General features: G+C 33.9%; 2 protein-coding genes across 3 annotated transcripts; both read left to right on the forward strand.

Moving 5' to 3' along the window:
• Window positions 1–8,253: 8,253 nt before the first annotated feature.
• On the forward strand, window positions 8,254–11,977 carry MLS (malate synthase). The gene is made up of 4 exons (XM_012999219.2): window positions 8,254–8,669; window positions 9,402–9,727; window positions 10,265–10,595; window positions 11,120–11,977. The coding sequence occupies exons 1-4, from the start codon at window positions 8,271–8,273 to the stop codon at window positions 11,774–11,776; spliced, it is 1,713 nt and encodes a 570-aa protein (XP_012854673.2). The 5' UTR covers window positions 8,254–8,270; the 3' UTR covers window positions 11,777–11,977.
• A 2,589-nt stretch (window positions 11,978–14,566) lies between these two features.
• On the forward strand, window positions 14,567–20,619 carry LOC105974101 (transcription factor GTE10). 2 transcript variants are annotated; one of them, XM_012999163.2, is made up of 10 exons: window positions 14,567–16,227; window positions 16,355–16,403; window positions 16,527–16,685; window positions 19,071–19,123; window positions 19,256–19,307; window positions 19,389–19,451; window positions 19,552–19,649; window positions 19,743–19,803; window positions 19,917–20,038; window positions 20,138–20,619. In XM_012999163.2, exons 1-10 carry the CDS (start codon window positions 15,139–15,141, stop codon window positions 20,378–20,380), a joined length of 1,989 nt encoding a protein of 662 aa, XP_012854617.2. In that variant the 5' UTR covers window positions 14,567–15,138; the 3' UTR covers window positions 20,381–20,619. The 2 variants fall into 2 exon arrangements, with proteins under 2 accessions (XP_012854617.2, XP_012854616.2); XM_012999162.2 differs by having other exon boundaries at window positions 14,590–16,227; window positions 19,534–19,649.
• The last annotated feature ends 2,182 nt before the right edge of the window (window positions 20,620–22,801 follow it).

Consider the following 22,801-nt stretch of genomic DNA (forward strand, 5'->3'; position numbering starts at 1 on the left):
TTATACTATTGAACTTTCGATGATCCAATAAAAAACATGCCAAGAAGGCAAGAAAAACCATAATAACATAATACTAGTACTTTACCCGTGCGATGCACGGGGATCAATTCGAATATCAAAATGAATTGATCTAAACAATCAACGAACTAAAAGATACTAATACTAATACTCATACTAATACTAATACTAAGACTAAATACTAAGACTGGTACTAAAACTGCCAGTTCCCAATGCTCGACTCGACGTGGTTCAGTAGAATGGTGTTACAAGCTTGGTACGGGCCCAATTATCCGACCGCATCCACCTGGACCCCAGCCGACTGGACCACAAGAAGCTCCTCTAGTGCGGGGGCATGATAGTGAAACTGTTGTCGTGATTCTGCAAATGGTGAATGGTACATTTGGCGAGGTACAGGGGCTTAACTTAACCGATGCTCATTCCATGATGTTGGGAACGCTAAATGACATCGCCAGATTGTTCGATGAGTCCACCCCATCAGCCGCTCCATCTCCTCCTCCCCCATCTAATATAGCCCACCACCACCTCCTCCTACTTCATCGGATGCCTCACCACCACCTCTTTCTGCTCGGATGCCCCACCACCACATCCTTCTACAACGTTGGATGCACCAAAAGTATCAGCACCGGTGACACATGTTTTCATCAGGAAGAAAAAAAAAACAAACAATTATAGTAGTGTAATTTTTTTATCGTTTTTGATGAACTTTAATTTTGCAATTTTTTTAATAGATTCACTAACGTAATGGATTTTTTTGAAGTGTTATGGAAAATTTATTTTTAGGTATATTGTCTTAATTTTTGTGTTTTATCCTTTTAAAATAAAACTACAGAAATTGCAATTTTTTGTATATTTTTTTATTTTCCCCCAAAAATCAATTGGAATAAATATTTTGAGGTATATTGTACTGTTTTTTTTCTTTTTTACTACTCAAAAAAAAAATTGCATTTTTTGAAAAATTTGACAAGTTTAATTTCGACAGCTATTTATCGAATCATCAAATTGGAATAAACCTACGGACGCTAGCCATATTAACCTCAAGGGGTTAATATGTTGATATTGCGACCACAAGGGGGTCATCTGCAAACTTTGTAACCACGGGGTGTTAAGAAATATTTACCATTTTTTTAGTGGTGTATTTCCACCCCCAAATTATCTTGATTCACCACCAAGTTATATAAAATATCATAAATACCCTTTCAATTTATAACCCTCCCTTATATTCGCTTAATTATCCTTTGTTCTAAGTTTTATTTTTTCAATTTTTTTTGCAGTGAAACCTAAAAGGTAAAACAAAATTCTAATAATCATCCAATTTGAATCAGTTTTGGGCAGATTGTGTTGAATGAACAGTAACCCATTTTTTAAATTTTAATACACGGAAAACAAAAGTATCAAAAGTATTTAGGTTTTTTTAAAACACAAGCGCTCTTAATTTATTTCTTCAAGAACGTGAATTCCTGCTCTTTTTGACATTCCGGTGTTTTTCTCTGACGAAGGTATCGTTCACTTAATATGGAAAGAGTGTGATTATTTGGTAAAGATTCTTGTGGAAAAATGGTAGAGTTTTCTTATAAATAATCTAATTGGTTTGGTGCTGGACATTGGAAAATTTATGAATTTATACAAAATATGCGTAAAAGAAAAGGAAAAAAAAAGGTAAAATAGGAAATATATTTTATTTAGTGGTGAAATAAGATATTTTAAGGGTAGAAATACCACGTCTTTTATTTTTATTTTTTATTAAACGTCTTTTTTTTAAGATGGTGTACAAGTAGTGAAAGTTTCCAAGCAAGGTGCTTACTTACTCACTCAGTCCCATATTATATGTCGTTTTGGGTGGTTGTGCGTATATTAAAACAATCTATAAACTAGCATTTTTTTCCCGTGCGATAATATTTTAAGAGTGAAAAAATGATCAATTTTATACATAATAAAAAAAAAATTAGTACACTAACATAGTAAAGTTTAAGACTGCAGGTTAAGATTTAACAAAATCGAATTTCTATCTTTATATCTTAAGATTTGAGATATATTGATGAAAAATAGGAGATTGAAACCGGAAGGATTCTTCACGGTTTAGTTTCAATATTAATAACGGTTGAAAATTAAAGTTAGAAAATTTGTAGAGAAAAAAATTAAAATAAATAATTTCATAAATTTAATTAGGATATTTTAGGGTTGTCCTAGCGTTTCTTTCTTTTATATATAAGATATGTATAGATTTTACTCAAAATAACATAGTAAATATTAAAATATCCATATTATTAATTATTTTTTTAATTAACTAATTAAGAATAATAATTGGCAAAATTGATAAAAATCAATTTAATGCTTTACTGAAACTCTAAATTGAAATATAAATTTGCATAAAAAAAACATCACAAAAAGATATATAATATAGGATCCAGGGAGTAATAACCATGGGCCTTTTGGGGCTTTTCCTTCCTCGTTTGCTAATAAGATTGATATAATAAATAGCTCATGAGAAATTTCCATGTATACAAATAATATTTTGATCCGCCGTGTTTTAAATTAACCCTACCTTGTGCACAAAGTAACTTAACTTGAAATAAGAAATAATAAATACCACCACTCATTGCTTCATAAACTAAATAAATAATACAGTAAAAAAAAATATCGAGAGAGAGAGAAAAAAAAAAAAAAAAAGAATTCCTAGACAACCTGCCATGGCCGCAGAGGATTCCGTACAGGTTTACAGAAGCAAGAAGAATGGTTATTTTCATCATGTATACGGGTCGTCTTTTTACGGGGCGGTTATGAGAAAACGGGTTTCCAAAAATTCTTTCAAGAAGATTATCAACGGTGTTCGGAGAAAACATGGTTGCAAACATAGAGGCATTATTAGTACTACTATCAAGAAACGTGATGACGTCATCAGTTTTCAGACAGGCGAATTCAAAAAGAAGACATGGGAAGAAGAAGATGATATGATGATGATGAATGTTATCAAAGAATCAAGTAGTGGTCAATATAATGTTGTACCTGAAGTTGACCAAGTCAACCATCAGAGGTTTTGGACAAAGCCGCGTTGCAGGGTATTATTACCCACGGAGAAGTTGAGATTCACCATTGATATGGATCAAGATTTGTCTGACTCTGACCTCTGCTTTGGAGATGATGAGGATCAAGATTCTAATTGGTAGTATATAGATTTTATTCGATTTTATGATTTATGATGCAAATATTGTAATATATAGATCGGCAATTGTTGTGTGGAACTCCAAATATATAAATGAGTATTTTCTTTTACCAAATTATATTGGATTCATCTTTTTTTATATTGTCAATATTTATGTTTGTTTATGTTCTATCAATTTTTACTCTGCTTTTTCTTCTTCTGAGTTTTAGTACAATAGCTTCCGAACATTAATTAAAGGATAAATTATTGTTTATTTTTAGTGGAATTTTCTAGATTATATGGAATATTATGCACAAGATATGTCTATTCACTTGTAAATACAGAGAATCGAGAAGATTCAGTTGAATTTGACACCATATATAAGAGTGCATATATAAGAGTACACGTGAAAGAAGATTCATAGTTGAGGGATTATTATTGCAATTATACTTACACAAGATTCATAGTTGAGGGATTATTATTGCAGTTATGATTCATAGTTGAGGGATTATTATTGCAATTATACTTACACAAGATTCATAGTTGAGGGATTATTATTGCAATTATACTTACACACGTATTCAAGAAAATTCGAACCCGTATATTAAATATCACATGGATTATCAAACCCATAAACTGCCTTTTTGATATCCCAATAAAAAATTCTACTCCAATGAAAGTATCAAAATGAGTAAGTATTTTGATAATCTACCTCTTCATAAGTAAAAATACATCCTGAAAATTGAGTTATCAAAAAAATAACCACATAAACATCCAATCACAAAATGACACGTGGCAATTACAAATAAAACTACTAAAAAACTTCCAATTGATTATTAATTTTGATAATTATGGTTGAAGTAGATGAATTGTAAATGAATATTAAAATATTATCTTAATTATCAAATGAGTATTTGATAATCCAATTTTGATGTTTTTGATACGATCGCTTTGACACCGAAGATTTTCTACGTAAGAATTGCAAGAAAAACTAAGAAAACTTTATTATTAAAACCTGAAAAATAAACCTACCGTTCCATCTATTTAAATAACTCAAAGTAATACTAATCCTATTAGAAGACTAATAACTAATATTTATCCTATTAGAAATTTAACTTAATTGAAATACTAAATAATAAAATAAAGCAATTAAAATAAAGCATATTAAATAAACAAAAGAAGCCCAAAGCCTGCTAGTTTAGTTGATGTAACGTGGGTGCGCGAGCTACGCCAGATCGCATCATTCCCCAATGACTATAAATAAAAGTCAAGGCCAATCTCTTCAACATGTGTTTTCACATGGACAATTATATGTTGCTATCTCAAGAGTTATGAGTCGAAGAGGCTTGAAGATACTTATTTGTGACAACGACGGGAACACCTCAAATACTACTACAAACGTCGTTTATAAAGAAGTTTTCCGAAATCTGAATTAAGTGAGTTATTTATCTATTTGGTTAAATTTATATATGGATTTTTTGTCTTCAAAGTTTTATAAATGAGCTTTGTAACATTTATTTTCAATTTATAAAAAAGTTCTTTTTTCTTTCATTTTGTCCTACGGTGCAGGCGACATATGCTCAAGAGTTGAAAACAACTACTCTGTTGGTGGCCGGATTAATTCTTTGGTGGATAGATTTTTTTTTGATTTTCCAGTAAAATATTCAATATATAGTTTTTATTAGATTTTTCAATTAAATATTCAATATATTTTTATTTCTGTTTTTTTTAATGATTGTTATGTTTGTTTGTTCAATCCCGTGCATCGCACGGGTCAAGTCACTAGTTTCTATTAGATATAAAGATACGCAAATTTATTCAATATTATTTTTATTTGAAAAATGATATAGAATATAATATGTTTCTTAAATTCTCCAAAAACCACCTGTCATATGACTTCAAAAATAAACTGGGGGTTATTACATAGATGTCTTAGACGAAAGAACTTAATTTAAATTTTAACAAGCACATCATATTTTTCTATTGAGCTTATTGCAAATACCACCCCTGTGTAATCTCTAATTGCCATGATAAAAAAACTCACTAACTCCCCCATGTGTTAACATTTTCGAAGCACACTGCACCCTTTTTAATTTTAAACTTTAACTAATGGTGAATAGATAAAAATGCCCTAAGGAGTTTTTTAGCAATTAGTAAAGTACAGTATACCAAATTTTAGAATCACTTAAATTTTGTAAATATTATATATTTATTTTGAATAAAAAAAAAATATAAACAAGAATTACATATATTGTAATATTAAAAGTTCTTATAGCCTTTTCTATAATGTTTTTATATTCTTTGTAATTATGTATGTTACATTTTATTAAATAATAATAATCATTAAAAAAAATAATAATAAACAAAAAAATAGTTCTTCTTCTCCAGCCCACCCACCCACCCACTTGCCCGACTCAACATGCTGCTGCTGCTGTTCTGCTACACTACTACCACCGGCACCATAACCATCTTCTCCAGATCCACCACCACAGCAATAGTAAAAATGGTAGCTATAAACACACAATAAAAAGAAACATATATAAAGAGCGGCGGCGGATCTATATTTCGGCGACGGAGAGACACGATTTGCCTCCAGGGGTCCGGATGCCTTGACTTTGTTAACACAGGGGGGAGTTAGTAAGTTTTTTTTTCACAGGGGAGTATTTGACAATTAGAGATTACACAGGGGTGATATTTGCAGTTAGCTCTTTTTCTATTCTGCAAATAACACGTCGGAGTTCGCCGAAAATTAATTTGCAAGGGACCGTCCGATTCTTCAAACCGTTAAAAACAATCTTCAATTTTTTTTAAAATTAACCTTACAACAATACTTGAAGGTTTTTTAATAATTATAGATATATGAGGGGTTTTACAATAATTTAACCATACTTCAGGTTTTTTTAGTAAGTATGGATATATAAAGGATTTCACGGTAATTTAACCATGTCTCAATGGTTCTGGTAATTTTTTATTTATTTATTTAACTTGAAGACTTATATACTTTACATATTTTTTTTTTTTAGAAATTTGGCCAACCGCTAGAGGGATTTTGTTATGGAATACATTGAAGATTTTTGATAAATTGACCTTATTTCAGATGGTTTTTTGCAATATATCTAACATTCAATTTTTCTTTCCGAAAGTATTAATTTCGAATTCGACCCATTGAATTTCAAACCTTAGTCGTGATTATAAAATAAAGTCTACTGACGAATTATTCTACCGTCTCCAAAAACAATCACAAGTCAAAGGACAAAAGTTTAGAAACTTGGAAGAAAAATAATCTCTAAATTGAAGACTTTCTCAAACCTTCATTTTAATTAGGTGTAGCATCTATAAAACCTAATTAAACTTACTCTAATTAAGTGGAAAGAGTTCAACCCGAAAATCAACAGTTTTGAAGCATTTGTAGCTAGGCAAAATGTCGGGAAATTAGATGTTACACACATGGTGGATTTGAACCGTAGATCTACACCTAATCACACACAACAATGTATATATATATATATATATATATATATATATATATATATATATATATATATATATATATATATATGTGTTTAGTTGATATTATTTAATCAAATCTACAGTTCAAATTCATCCAGTATAAATAACTAAATGTAGCATCTGATTTCCCTTAAAATATCCGAGAAATAGGTTTTAAAACCCCTAACTGAACTTGCCCCAATTAAGTCAAATAAACATAAGATTCAGTATTCAGTGTTGACGGTACGGCTATTTCTATGCTACACCAGATGAATTCCACGTTCATCAACACACATCAATATAGAAACGTGTGTTTGTGTGTGTAGCATAGAATCGACCGTACCCAACCAAAAGTATAAAGATTGAGTATTCAGCATAATCATCAAGAAAACCTCAACATAAAACAATACTCTCTATTTCTAAAAAAATAAAAAAATAAAAAAGTAACGATTCCCAAGGCAAGAGGCACGTAATTCAAAGCCAAATGCCCATAGCCATTATCCCTTTAGCATTATCAAGATCAACAACAACAACTAGGTGACGCACATAATTCCAAACCTCAATTTCTTTCTAATTAATAATTCTTACACCATTTCGATAACGCATTTCGTGCCTATCCCATACCGCCCCCCACCCGAGCTAATAGCACAGACGCCCCTGTGTAATTTACAATTGCTGAAAAATCCCTTATGTAAAGAATATTTAGCAAGAAGCCTCCTATATTGTATTATTCAAAGCACATCGGTCCTTATTTAGCTATGTAGCACGGACACGGAGAAATAAGGAAACGGACACAAAGAAACTCCGTTTTGCAAAACAATGGATATGAGAATGTGGGAAACGTGTAAATAATAAAAATATAAGGGTGCATTCATAATTTCTAAAAAAATATTATAATGTTTAATATCATTCTACAAGTTACATTCGGGGCATATAAATTTATTTTAGTAAGGAATTAACATCTACAAAAATATTAAAATACTACTAGAAGTGAAAGGAGATATAATATTTAAGATTTTTTTTTAAACGTATGGAATTCGGAGTTTTTATTTAAAATGATATACGAATTTATTTTGTGTGGAAACGTATTTCTAATTTTTCATTATTATCAGAAACGTCACTGAATCTTTTAAATATTTATGGAAACTTCCCCAGAACGTTTCCGATAGGTGTCATGGAGTTTCGATTTCCAAAACATTTCCAAAACGTTGAAATTCGTGTGCGTTGTTATTTATAAATTTATTATTGGCTTATGTTAAATGATTAAATTACCCGCACAAAAGAAACATTAGAAAAAGAACGTTATTTTTTACTTTTCAAATAAGAAAAAAATACTTTTACTCTCATAATCCGCGTAGTAACATTACACGATAAGTTTAGGGGTTTTATTTGCTTTGACTATTTTTTACGGGGGGTTTTTGCTAAACTTTTTTTAACATAAGGGTTTCTTATCAATTAAAGATTACACAAGGGTAGTTTTTGAAATAAAAAAAACCCACCCCCTAAAAATAAAATAAAAAATACCCTCTATATATATCACTCATTTCACCACCTTCTTCATTTACACTTTCTCAATACAAATTCTTCAAGATCAAAAAGTAAAAAGAAAAAAAAAGAAAAAATGGTAGGTTTTGAAACGTTTCTTGAAACTCCTTCAAAGGGAAGAAAGACCGCCGTCGTCGTGGGTTACGATGTGCCGGAGGGTGTTGACGTAAGGGGGAGATACGATGCGGAGTTTGCAAAGATTCTTAGCAAAGATGCTCTCTTGTTTGTGGCTGGTTTGCAGCGGGAATTTCGGAACCATATCAAGTACGCTATGGAGTGCAGGAAGGAGGCTAAGATGAGGTACAACAATGGTGGTTTGCCTGGTTTTGATCCGGCCACTGCCCACGTCAGGGATGCTGACTGGCTCTGCGCCGCCGTGCCTCCGCCGGTGGCTGATCGGAGGGTCGAGATTACTGGTCCGGTTGAGAGGAAGATGATTATTAATGCACTCAATTCTGGTGCCAAAGTTTTCATGGTTAGTTCTTTTTTTTTTTTGATTTTTTTTTAATATTTACAAAAATCACTCCCGTATATTTGTAATTACCAAAAAACCCATTCGTAATTATAAAAATATATAAAACTCTGATGTTTGTTTTCGTCTTACATGAACCCTTTTGAATTTAGAGAACAAATTTTACACAATTTCAAATATTTTTTTTATTTCTCAATATCTAATAGACTGAAACATTTTCCTTAAAAAAACTCGATAAACAGTTTATTCGGAAGGGAATTTTAGTAATTAATTAGCCCAAGATCCTGGGTTTTTCGTAATTTACCCTAATTCTTTTGCAAGTTTCCTTGTCTGTTTTTACCGTTTGGCCCTTTTGGTGTTCGGTTTTCTGTTATTTGTGTTTTGATTTCAGGGAATATATATTACACAATTTCGGATATTTTATTTTATTTTTCACTTATTTAACATAACTATAATAGTTTGTAAACATTTTCTTTTAAAAAACCTCATATCAACAGTTAACCAGAGCTGGATTTGGTTATTACACATAGGTGGGGTGTTTTCGTTATTTAGCCTGAGTTCACGGGGTTTTTCGTAATTTACCCTAATTTTTGTTCAAGTTCCCTCGTCCGTTTTACCGTTTTGCCCTTTTCGTGTTCGGTGTTCTGTTGTTTGTGCAACATAGGTTGCAACTCAGTTGTATTATCATTGTATATGTGATATTGAACTTGAAATGTGAATGAATGTATGTTATAGGCTGATTTCGAGGATTCGCTAGCACCGAATTGGGAGAATCTCATGCGAGGGCACGTGAACTTAAGGGACGCCGTTAACGGTAACATAAGCTTCATCGACAAAGCAAGAAACAGAGTTTACAAACTCAACGAGCAAACGGCTAAGCTCTTTGTCCGCCCGAGGGGCTGGCACTTGCCCGAAGCCCACATCTTCATCGACGGCGAACCGGCGACCGCTTGCCTCGTCGACTTTGGTCTCTACTTCTTCCACAATTGGTCCGCCTTCCGCCGCACTCAAGGCCAAGGCTTCGGCCCCTTCTTCTATCTCCCCAAGATGGAGCACTCTAGGTAAACATCTCTATTTCTTGAAAAAGTACTTGTCTGTTATTACAACCTTAAATCTTTGTTTCAAATTAAGTGTCGTTTTAGAATTTTTTTTTTTAATATTTTTTTTCATATTATTTGTTGCATTGTCGCATTAGACCTCTCTTTTTTATAGAATCGCATTAGAATTCCAATGTTGCATTAATTTTTTTTCAAGTTTCGGTTTCAAATTAAGTTTCTTTTTGGAATTTTTTATTTTATTTATTTATTTCAGATTATGTTTCATATTGTCACACTAGTTTTCAATGTTGCATTAATTATTTCTTTGTTTCTTCCCCATATTTGCATTATCAAAGATAATTAATAAAAAGATAATTAATTGGAAATATAATTTAGTCTTATTTCATATATTTTTTCCAAAATAAATATATATTTATTAATTTTCTTAAAATTCGTATGAAAGCTTCAAACGATAGTTATTTTTCGATAACATTTTGAAATCCTCTCTATTACAATATTAATGTTTTGCTAATAAACACGATTTTCATTATATCGGGACAGAGAAGCAAGAATATGGAACATGGTGTTTGAGAGGGCGGAAAAAATGATGGGAATAGAAAACGGGAGCATAAGGGCCACCGTTCTGATCGAGACTCTTCCGGCGGTGTTTCAAATGGACGAGATTCTGTACGAACTTCGAGACCATTCGATCGGTTTGAACTGCGGTCGATGGGACTACATTTTCAGCTACATCAAGACTTTCCAATCTCACCCCGACCGCCTTCTCCCCGACCGAGTTCAAGTCGGCATGTCCCAGCACTTCATGAGAAGCTACTCCGATTTACTCATTCGCACGTGTCATAGGCGCGGGGTCCACGCCATGGGTGGAATGGTACATATTTTTTATTCTATATATTATATTATGTACATATTCCACAATTATATTCTACAATTACTAGTGCTGGAAATTGGAATGAAATTTTCAAATTCGCTGTTTTCGATCCCAATATTTCTGAATTCTGATTTCCCATTTTTCCGATTGTTATTGGAACGGAATTGGAATTGTTCTGTTTTGTTATCCGATTTGAATTTCCGAAAATATTTTACGACTCCATTTTTATCCAAAAATGTTGCACTTACAAAATCAATATTACTACGTAATTTGAAATTTTTGAATCCCGCCAATTCCTGTAAAAAAAATCCAGTTTTGCGACAAGTTTTTTATTCCAATTTCCGAAATTCTGATATCTGATTTTTTTGATTCTTTTTTTTTTTAACTGAATTGAATTGGAGTTTTTCTGAAAGTGCTAATTTCAATCCGATTCGTCCGATTTTCACCTCTAACAATTACACAACAATATAATCTTTTCGCAAATGATAATGTTGTCTTGATTTTCTATCAATCAAAAAACACAGGCCGCCCAAATTCCAATCAGAGACGATCCGAAGGCGAACGAGGCAGCGCTAGAATTGGTGAAAAGGGACAAACTGCGTGAAGTAAGAGCCGGGCACGACGGCACATGGGCGGCCCACCCGGGACTAATCCCGGCCATCGACGAAGTCTTCACGGCCACAATGGGCAGCAAGCCCAACCAAATCCAAACGGTCAAACGCGACGAGGCCGCAAGTTTGACCGAGGAGGACCTCCTCCAAACCCCGAGGGGCCACCGCACAATGGACGGCCTACGCCTCAACACGCGCGTGGGCATACAGTATGTTGCGGCGTGGCTCACCGGCACGGGATCGGTCCCTCTCTACAACCTCATGGAGGATGCAGCCACGGCCGAGATCAGCCGCGTACAGAACTGGCAGTGGCTGAGGTACGGCGTGGAGCTGAACGGAGACGGGCTCGGTGTGCGGGTGACCCGCGAGTTGTTCGGGCGGGTCGTCGAGGAGGAAATGGGTCGGATCGAGAGGGAGGTTGGCAAGGAGAAGTTCAACAAGGGGATGTATAGAGAGGCGTGCAAGATTTTTACGAGGCAGTGCACCGCGGACGTGCTCGATGATTTTCTCACGCTTGATGCTTATAACAACATTGTTGTCCACCATCCGATCGGCTCGTCGAGGCTCTAAGTAATTTCCCACTTGTTTTCGGTTTCATGTGTTTTTCCAGAATTTGCTTTTTTATTTGTTTGTGTTATGTTCGTATTATGACTTGGCTGCTAATAAAACAAGGTGTTTCTGTTGTTCAATTTCTTTTTTTTTTCTTTGCTGTAATGTTTGCACTAATAAATCTAAGTATCATTTCAATTTGGGGTTTGTTGAATTAAGTAATCTTGTATTCTAAATTCTTCTTAGTATTGCATTTTTGTCAAAACTCATAAAATATTATAGTATTGAAGTAGTATGTTGTTCATCTTAAAACAGATATTGAGGGATTTTTACATAGTATGATCGAAAAACATTTCGAAAAATTCGGGAGTAGAAAATGAGTTCAAATTCGAGTTTCGAAAGTTTTGGAATCGAAAAATCTATTCCGGATTTGGGAAGTCTTCAAATTTATGGTAGTTCGGAATTTTCGAAAATCTTATCACATTTGTAATTTTAGTTGTTATGGTAATTAAAAAAAATTGGAAATGCGTAGGATGAATAATGGCCGAAATGTACACATTTGAGAAGAAAAGTACCGGCGGCGAAAGAAGAAATCACATAGCAGTTTTGGTAGTGACTACAATTTTGATCATAAATCATTCATAGTACTTCGACTTGAGGTGATTCAAGGGGTATTGAAAAACAAACGCGAAGAACTACAACTTTTATGCTTAGATTATTCCATATTTTAAACAAAAATAAGGTTATCGTCAAGTTTGAAGTACCGCAATCCCAATTATGCGATGAGATTATTTTTGCAAAACATAAGTTTTTACCTGTTGATATTTGATGCGGTCAACAATAAGTTGACTCAAATCACCTCGAGATAATTCTCGAACTTGTAATAAATATTCAGGAATATAAATAATGCTTCGATAGTCTTCTTGCAATAGGGAGAGGTGTCTCCTGCGTAAAGAATATACGTTAGGGCGCCGAAGCTTGGTTCCGGCGAAAACCCTCCGATGCTTAAGTCAATCCAAATTCGAGAGAGAAGTATGGAGAGAATGTAAGAGAAATATTATGCAGTAAAAATTGAATTACCTGTATTGATAATTGAACTATTTATATGTTAGATTAATTTTCAACTATGAGCCTGAAATATGATCTTGATGAGCCTTAGCTAGTAATTGAGCTCATATCTTATAATTACAAGATTTGGACTTTATATCTCAAGCCGAAGTACATCAGTATCAAAGTTCGAATTCCTAGTCACGGTTCGACTCTTTTCAGCATCATGCCGCAAGATTTCGACATGTAACATAGGTTTCTTCATTATTATCCTTGTTAACCTATGTAATCGGCTTGCATACCAAGGCGAAACCCGAAATTTTGGATTGGCGAAGCTAATTTTTGTTTCATGGCTTACATAAGTTTATTTTTTAGTGAAGGTATATCAAACTTGATTTTGCCCTTCACCATCTTAAGTGAATGACATAAAAAAAGAACAAATGTTGAGATACATAAAATATGTCGTCATATCTAATAATTTCTTGGAAAATACTCTGTAACTAACTGCCTTCTAATTTATGGGTAAATTACCGCCATCTCTACGAAATAAGTTTAAATTACGAAAAAAACCATATTATTTGGATAATTAAAACTTCCATCAACCATGAATCTTTTGACACTACACACTCATGGTGTCAAATTGAACAAAATATTCTAGATTTCGTGGAATGTTTCCTAGTTTGTACACATTTTGGGCGAATTACAGTTTCTAATGCACCACAATAAAATATTTACAAGCCAAGAGACACATCCTATGATCACTTTGTTCAAAATGTGGATTTCGAATGGGATAAAACATATACAAACTGAAGAATATTCCACATAATCTAGAATATTCCACTAAATTTGACGTGGGCATGTAATAAGATATATATTTGAGGGTGATTATAATTATCCAAATATAATGAATTTTTTTCGTAATTTGATCCTACCTCAGAAGTTGCCGTAATTTACCCAATATTTATTACATCAGAGGTTGCCGTAATTTACCTTTAATATTTATATTCTAATACAACGGATAGTCCGACAACGACCATCTGTCAAATAGATATTGTGAATAGGGGTGCAAGTTGGAACGGATTTTCCAATTTCCGCTGGTTCCGATCCGAAAAGTTCCGATTTTGGAACAATTTTATTCATTCCGACTTCCGAAATTCCGATTTCCGAAATTTTTCGATTTTTTTGGATTGGAATTCGAATTATATAAAATAAAATTGGAATTTCCGATTTCCGATTCGATTTAATTCCGAAAAATACACCTATAAATAGTATATATTATATAATACTTATTTTCCGAATAATACACCTATAAGTTTTGTTTTAGGATTTTGACATAATGAATTGTTGTTGGAAGTTTTATTGGATATTATGATGTGTTTATTGTTATGTATTTTTTTGAACTGAAATTTAGTAGTTATTAGTTTTACTTTTATCGACGTGGATGCTCTTATTTTCGAAAAATTATGAACATTTCAGAAAATTTCGGCTAAGTTTTGAAATTTTAAAGCTTATGTGGTTTCCGATTTTTTTTCCAAAATTCCAAAACTTCCGGGCCTTTTGGAATTGGAATGAATTTTTAGATTCCGAACATTTTGGAATTGGAATTGGAATTGATTTTGTACTTCCGAATTTGTTTGGAAATTTTCGGAAAAGGCTAATTCCGATTCGATCCATCCGACTTTCACCCCTAACCGTGAATAAGGAATACACAAATTCAATCTCAGCCGCTCGATTTGACGGCAAGGAAGAGCAGCGGCCAGATTCAATTCAACTGTCCATCCTCGAATAGTGCCAATGCGTAAGCGATTCCATCGATTTCGTGGTATTTATAATTTTTTTCCTTTCTTTCTAATCTCGAAGGATTTATCCCCTTTTCGACAAAATTAGGGTTTCAGGCGAAACGATTGGGCCCACACTGTAGTCACACATTCGGTTCTCGCAGTTGCTAACTTTTCCCCCCCTCTTGCCTTTTTTAGATTAAAGGTTAATTCGAGGTCGCTGTCGATAAATTTCCGGCTCTAGGGTTCGGAATTCGGATACTGCTGTTCTTCGTGTCCACACTTTTTGAGTTGGATTTTGGGTTTGCTTCGATTTGGGATTTTATTGGATTTGTGCTTTTTATTTGGTTTTGGATTGTTTGATTGAATCCAAATTAATCAGCGAAGAAAGGGATTGATTGTACATTGTGGTGATTGTGATAACAGAAAATTTTGAAGACTGTAATTTGTGGCTTTGATATTTTTTCTTTTATTTGTTGGGAGTTTTAGGAAAAAAGTTTGGTCTGTTTTATGATCCGAGGAGAAGGTATTATTCGAATGAGATAAGAGTTGATTACGATGGGAAGAACACGAAAAGTTGCGAAAAGCTACTCGTCTATGTTTGTGCCCGATTATCCGCCCGCTGTGGAGGCAGTGGCTGATTCGGAATGTGTTGGTACAGAGGAATCTTATGCTCTCAAGAGGAAATTCACCAACTTGAATGTGGATAGTTACGATTCGTTCGGTGCGCCTAGGCAGATCTTTTCTTTGTCCAGTATGTCGCAATTCGAGATGAAGGGTTTGGAGAAGAGGTTGAAAATTGAGCTCGAACAAGTTCAGAATCTTCAGAGGAAGATTGATAGTTTTACCAACAAGTCCTCTATTGCGGAACATTTTACGGGAAACAAGAATTTCCCTGGAAGAAACGGGGCCCGCACTAAAGGTGGGCATGTTACAGCTAAGAAAACTGAGTCTGCGAATCGTAATTTTGCTGTGTTGATGAAAGAGTGCGAGACGCTGTTATCTCGGCTGATGACTCATCAGCATGCTTGGATTTTCAACGAGCCGGTTGATATTGTAAAGCATAATGTCCCTGATTACTTCAATGTTATAAAGCATCCAATGGATTTGGGTACGATAAAAAGAAAGTTAACTTCGCGTCAGTATTCCGACCCGATGGGTTTTGCTGCAGACGTAAGGCTCACTTTTAAAAATGCCATGACTTATAATCCACCTGGACATGTTGTACATGTCATGACCGAGAAAATGAGTAAGTATTTCGAAACGAGATGGAAGCCAATTGAAAAGAAGTTTCTAACAGTAATGGATGAATTAAAGTCGAATGCCGTTGTAGAACCTGAAAGCACCACCTTTGCGGGTCCCACTAGGAGTAATTTAAAGAAAGAGCATTGTAAGAAGGGGATGAGCGATATTGAGAAGCAAAAATTGGGTGAAGAGTTGGAGGCCTCGTGGACGGAACTGCCGGACAATATTTTAGATTTTGTTAAAGAGAGCATTCTAGACGAACGCAACGTAAGCGACGATGAGATCGAGATTGACTTCGACACTCTTAACGATGAGACCTTATTCACGATCAGAAAACTTTTGGATGATTATCTGCTGCAGAAGAAACAAAATCAAGTTAAAGTGGAGCCATGTGAGATCCAGGTATATATGTGCAATTATTTTTTTTCATGTGCATCGTCAAGTTTATATGTATTTTTAACTGTTTCTACATGGACATCATCACTATTTTTTATTTTTTATTTTATTAATTTGTTTTCTTTTTTCACAGATACACAATGAGTCTAAGTCAAGCCATTTATCGTCACAACACTGCAAAGGTAATTTTCGTTCCTTCGGCATTGAAGGTGGTTTTAGTTTGTCATTATGCCTTAGTTTGACATCCAATAATTACGTTTCTTGTTTCTTTTCTTCTTCTGTCACTTTCTCGAAACACTAAACAGAACGTAGGCCAGTTGATGAAGATGTGGATATTATTGGAGATGATGTACGGCCTATCTCCAGCTGTATACCAGGGGAGAATGACACGGATGCTGCGAGAAAGAACAGTAACCGTAATTCAAGTAGCTCCAGCAGTGGTGATTCAGGCTCATCCTCCAGTGGTTCGTGTTATTTATGATCTTTTGATTTAATTTTCTGTCATATTTTGAACTTACTTTAACTACGTGGGCCTATCTATGTTTAACTGGAAATATGATTCACATAATTCCTTGAAGGATGTAAATATCCTTAATTGCTGTTGCACGATCATGGTCTATATGTAGATTTAAAAATTATTTTCGGCACTTAAAACCACAATAATTACGTGATATGCTTTAACAGTACCCTGTAAAGCTTACTAGATTACATCACTATTAGTGATGAATATAGAAACTGAAAAAACTATGGTACTTGAAAGCTATTGTATTGTGCATTGTGCAGCATACGACACTCGTCTGGGAGCTCCGTTTTGTTGTTTATATTGTGGCAAATGAACTAATTTAATTGATATTAAGTCAAAAGCATGTTCAATGCTGAATATAAGTAACCACGTAGTCAATCTCTTTCTCCGACATGGTTCATCAGAGTTTCTCATTTTTCTGTTCGGTTGTCTCTGCAGTGTTCATATTTCAATATATATCAATGTCTGTTGGACTATGGGATTATAAATGTATTATGTGCATGTGTATTTGTATTCCTTTTTCTGTCTGTAATCTCATCCTGGAATTTCTTGCTTCATCATGTCCTTTAGGATAAAGTTAATGTAAGGATAAAGGAAACATAGGTTTCAGCGAGTGGATTTGAATTTCATGCTTAGATATCCTTTAAGCTACGGCTGAATGAAAGGGATATTCCAACATTAGGTCTAAGGGATTGGAAACTTTCAAAATAGTTTTAAGGATCGGAAACTGTCGAAGTACATTTACGGTTACCTGTCGTGAGTGTAGATGTAATTTAGTGTTAAGTTTATTATTATTATTTATTTGGTGTCGTGCTAAATAAATTTTATGCCCATTTCATGTGGTTTAATATCAGAACTTTTAAGGATATGTCGTTTAAATGTAGAGAAAGTAAAGCGTGCAACTTTACAATTTACTTAATATCCAATTTGTACAATCATGTCCATATCATATTTCGGGTCAAACTTTTTTTCTTTCTAATTCAATATGGAAACAAATGAAACATGCAAGCCATTAGTTAACTTATTGGATAATAACACATTAATTATGCTGGAACTTTTTACTACTTGAAGCTACAACAATAAGATAAAGCATTTAACTATACCTGCATTTATTATGCTCTTGCCTCCTAGTCGTTACAATATTCATATACCCCATATGTGAAGAGTTGGAATATAATGGAATCGAATCTTTCTTTCCCATATTCCATGATGAAGAAAAGAACAAACGAATATTGATATTTTTGTTAAAGATCCCAACATGCCGTCTATGATGAAAAATATGGTAGAGGGAATCTAGGAATTTATTTGGGACAATGTGGGTACATGATTTGGCTGGTATGTCACGTGTCTAACTCGTTTACATACAAAAAGTGATGTTTCTGTTTTTCTATTTTTTTTTTGTTCGTCTACTTTATAAATTTTATTGTGGGGTTAATTACATATATCACATGGAATTAACTCATACAATTATAGTTAATTGAAGAAGCCCAATTTACTATGGAACCATGGGAGAAAGGATGATGGAATTAAATTACCTTAGTTTCATAACTATTATTCCTATCTTAGATAAGCTAACATTTTCCTTTTCCCAGTTGTCTATGAAAGAATGGCAAATATGAAATAAGAGCTTGCGACCTGGTTATTGGTTGGGGGAGTGAGTCTTAAATATAAAAAAAGAACGTAGTGGTTAAAACATAACTTTTTGTCTAGAGTCTAGACCAATCAAAGGCATATTAATTAATATGTAAATTATGGACCACTATTTGAAAAAAATTCCCTCCTGCCGAAAAGTGAAACGTTCCAACGTTCCTGGAAATTCTTTTTCCCATTCGATGTTTTGTATCTATACACATCAGGAACTTTTGGTTTCACTATTCGAAAAAGAATGATGCTGATTGATTATTTCATGATATCTAATTTGAAGATCGTATTATTTCCTATTTTACCCCTTTGAATTCCATATTGGAAGTTGTTATAGGATCAATTTAGGAAGAATCTATCCAGTACTATTCTTATATGCGCGAGTATATTCTATAGTGGATTTGAATCTGGTCTTGGATATCCACCTTTTTTCTCTCTCTATAAATGTGGATATGAAAACATCCATTACTAAAAATTGGGATTTCGATTTTCAGTAGGTTCTTTTAAGGATTTCAATCTGGAAAATGAATTGATAGGCTGTATTTGTCTTTTATCAATTATCAGTTCAACGATCATCTTCTTCTATACATTTGTATTAGTTGAGAACTACGGTAACTAAATTCCTATAACTGTTATTGCAACTCCGTGATTATGTTGTCTAAATGTGTATCTTCCGTTTATCCAGATTCAGGTTCAGGAAGTTCCGCTGAACTGGATATTGTCAATAATTCCGATCAGGTAGCTTCTGTGAATGTGTGTGTCCATATATATATATATATATATATATATATATATATATATATATATATATATATAGGGAGAGAAATTTTGTTTGGCTTCTGAACTCGTTGTCTGCATTTATGAACCCAGGAAATGGAAGGTCCTATAGCGGAACCAAAGAAAAGCGATGGAAACAATGAAGGTCCGATACTTGTTGTTTTGGCGGACTTTATTTTTCTTACGTTCTGACTTGATAATATGTTTTGGGTTTATTATCTTGCAGATTTTTTGAATAGGAATTGTGAGCAAAATGCAGAATCAAACTCGCCTAATTGTCATGAAGAGGGTAAGCGATGAAAAATGTGTATTACTAACTATGCAGCATCATAATCATCGTCTCACCAAAAATTGCTGTATAACATTTAAAGGGGAGAGTGGTGTACCAGGTAGGCAAGTCTCCCCTGAAAAGCTTTACCGTGCAGCTTTATTGAGAGGCCGATTCGCCGACATAATAATTAAAGCCCAAGAGAATACTGTTGAAAAAGTATGCAATTCTTTTTTTTTCTTTTTCTTTTTTTAATTTACTTGTGAAATTACAGCTGTAGTGTTGTTTTGTGACGATTATTTTTTTTTGCAGGGAGCGGATCCTGAGAAGCTAAAGTTTGAGAAAGAGGAGTTTGAAAGACGAAGAAGAGAAGGTCTGATAAGTTCGACTGAAAATTATTCATATTTGATTTAATTTAAATTTACTTGCCTTGGTAGATGCATGAAACAAAACACATGTTCATTTGTCTTTTTAAAATTCGGCCAGAGAAAGCTCGGCTGCAAGCAGAGGCAGAAGAAGCTAGACGAAAAGTCGAAGAAGAAGCTGCAGCGGAAGCCCAAAGGAAAAGACAAGCCGAAAGGGAAGCCGCACGACAGGCTTTACAACAGGTAAAACTTATAGATTTTCACTGGAATGCGTTTTTTTATATTAAATAAAAATTTGATTTTTACGTAACTTAAAAACGAATTACGTATTCCTTATCATAGATGGAGAAGACTGTTGATATCGATGAAAGTAGCCAGTTCATGGAAGATTTAGGAATATTTACGGATCAGAGTTTCATACAAGATACAATCCCCGAGAATTGTGACGAAAATGGTCTTGGTGGTTTCAAATTTCCGGTAACTAATCCATTGGAGCAACTCGGATTATACATGAAGAATGAAGATGACGACGACGAAGAAGAAGAAGTTGAAATTGAAAGAAGTCCCGATACATCAAGTGATTAATTAGGAATTGATTTGTAATACTTCTGTTTCTTTGAAATAAAGTGTAGAGAGCTTGCTTGCTGCTCTGATTTATTTAGGCAGCAAATTTTGTTGCAGCTCTCATATGTCAATTTTAAGATATAGAAACACTTATATACAGTTTTACGATGGAAAATCCGTTTTCTTTTATTTTTACGTATGAGATTCTTATAGGTGTAATTTACATTCAACCCTTGAGGTAAAGTCAAATTACAATAAAACCTCTCTTGTTTAGATTAATTTCTTTTACGAAAAATCCCCATGTAAAAATGGACGTGCAAGACAATATATAAATGATGAGATGATTGTAACTACTCAAACATAAGATTTTTTTTTTTTAAATTAATAATTTAACCTTACTTTAGGACCATAAATTACCCTATTATATATGTGCGTAACATTATACTTCTTTGTATATATCAATGTGTATCTATATGCACCGAAACTTTAATCCACACGCATTTCCATGTTTTTTAAAAGTTTCGAAAACTGAAACACCATGATACTTGAAACATTTTGGGGCCGTTTCCATAAATATTTAAAAGTTTTCGGGATGTTTCTTATAATAATGAAAAATTGGAAACGCGATTCCACGCAAAATAAATCCGAATTTCATTTTAAATAAAAACTTCGAATTGCATACACTTAAAAAAGTCTGAAATATTATGCCTCCTTTTCACTTCTAGTGGTGTTTTAATATTTTTGTAGATGTTAATTTCATATCATAATAAATTTATATGCCCCGAATGTAATTTATGGAATGATATTAAACATTATAATATTTTTTATAAATTATGAATACACCTCTATATTTTTATTGTTTACGCGTTTCCCCAACGTTCCCGATCCAACTTTTTGGAAAACAGAGTTCTCCATATCCGCATTCCCGTGTCCGTGCTACATAAACGTGTATATATGTGTTAATGAGTAAATAAAAGATCACAACTATTATATTTCACCCAATATATATAGCAGTTCACGAACCAAATTTCAAGATTCTAGTATGCTTAAGCAGTCACAAAACCTTGAATTTAATTTATTATTTTTTCTGGGCAGAAACTAAGAAATAAAATCTCAGATTCTAGTGTGTTTCACAATTCCAGCATGACAAATATCACTAATTATTCTTACTAACAAGGAAATTAGCTTATGATATTTCTTGTTGTCATGCTAAAACCTTTGTCAGAAGAAGAAACAACATTAGACATATTTTTGTATTGAAAGAACACATTATATATATCTAATTCTACAGTAGAAACAGAACGACAAACAAAATTCCTCATCAAAACCATAATTCAATATTCATAATTATATTAATCCAGAATATTCGTGATCAAACTAAATTAATGAATGAATGAATGAATTAATTAATTAATCCTCCTCGAACCAAGCATGACGAAGCGCAACTTCAGCCGTTATCCTATTCTCCGGATCGTAACTCAAAAGCTTGCTTAGCAGATCAAATCCAACTCGTGTAAGCATCGGAAACTCGTCTCGTGTCAAATTGCAAGGCAGTTGACCAAAATTAGCTACACTCCCCGGCAAACTCGTAAATCCAGGCCAAATATCCTCGTTCGGAGTCCCCAAAACCCTATACACACACTTAATCTGATCCAACTCAGATTCCCCTCTAAAAAGCGCTTTTCCCGTAAACAACTCAGCCATTATACAACCAACCGACCACATATCCACCGCACTCGAATATTTTTTCGCACCGAGTAGAATTTCTGGAGATTTGTACCAGCTAGTGCCTACACTCGGTGTATATAATCCCGACCTGCTTCCAAACGAACGGCACATCCCAAAATCGCATATCTTCAAATTTAACATCCCCTTTTCGCTTGTTCACGAGAATATTCCCCGGCTTCAAATCCCTATGCATCAGTTTATTCGAATGAAGAAACTCGACCCCCTCCAATAATTGCTTCATCATACACTTTAGTTCGCTCGGATTAATAATAAAGGACTCGTCTTTCTTCTTGGATTTGATGTAGTTACTCAAATCACGTTCGAAATACTCCATGACTATATAAACGGTGTCGTCGTCAAAATCATTACCGACGAGAACTTCCTTGAATCGGACGATGGAAGGGTGAGGAAGAAGGGACTCGAGTACGTCGGTTTCTCGGAAGGAAGATACGGAACATCCGTTGAACTGTTGTTTGATGGCGACGATTTCTCCGGTTTTTGAGTGGCGAGCTTTGTGTACAACGCCGTAAGTTCCAGATCCGATGATATCAATACTTTGATAACCTGTATTATTAAGCATACCGGAGGAATATTTTCTTCCGATAATCTTGGAGGATACATCGTCGTCATCATCATCATCGTCGTCACTTTGAATAAAAGCGCAGTCGAGTTTGGGTTTCTTGACAATAATATTTTGAGGCGCTTTCGATCTGA

Source organism: Erythranthe guttata, chromosome 9, assembly GCF_056151865.1.
Source record: "Erythranthe guttata isolate IM_541 chromosome 9, IM_541, whole genome shotgun sequence".
NCBI lineage: Eukaryota > Viridiplantae > Streptophyta > Magnoliopsida > Lamiales > Phrymaceae > Erythranthe > Erythranthe guttata.

What these genes read in the sequence shown, in the direction of transcription:
- MLS (XM_012999219.2), top strand. Translation starts at nt 8,271, where the DNA reads ATGGTAGGTTTTGAAACGTTTCTTGAAACTCCTTCAAAGGGAAGAAAG. An exon ending in CTGGTGCCAAAGTTTTCATG is followed by an intron (nt 8,670 to 9,401) that starts GTTAGTTCTTTT and finishes TGTATGTTATAG; the next exon opens with GCTGATTTCGAGGATTCGCT. An exon ending in CCCAAGATGGAGCACTCTAG is followed by an intron (nt 9,728 to 10,264) that starts GTAAACATCTCT and finishes ATATCGGGACAG; the next exon opens with AGAAGCAAGAATATGGAACA.
- LOC105974101 (XM_012999162.2), top strand. Translation starts at nt 15,139, where the DNA reads ATGGGAAGAACACGAAAAGTTGCGAAAAGCTACTCGTCTATGTTTGTG. An exon ending in ATCGTCACAACACTGCAAAG is followed by an intron (nt 16,404 to 16,526) that starts GTAATTTTCGTT and finishes AACACTAAACAG; the next exon opens with AACGTAGGCCAGTTGATGAA. An exon ending in GCCTAATTGTCATGAAGAGG is followed by an intron (nt 19,452 to 19,533) that starts GTAAGCGATGAA and finishes TAACATTTAAAG; the next exon opens with GGGAGAGTGGTGTACCAGGT.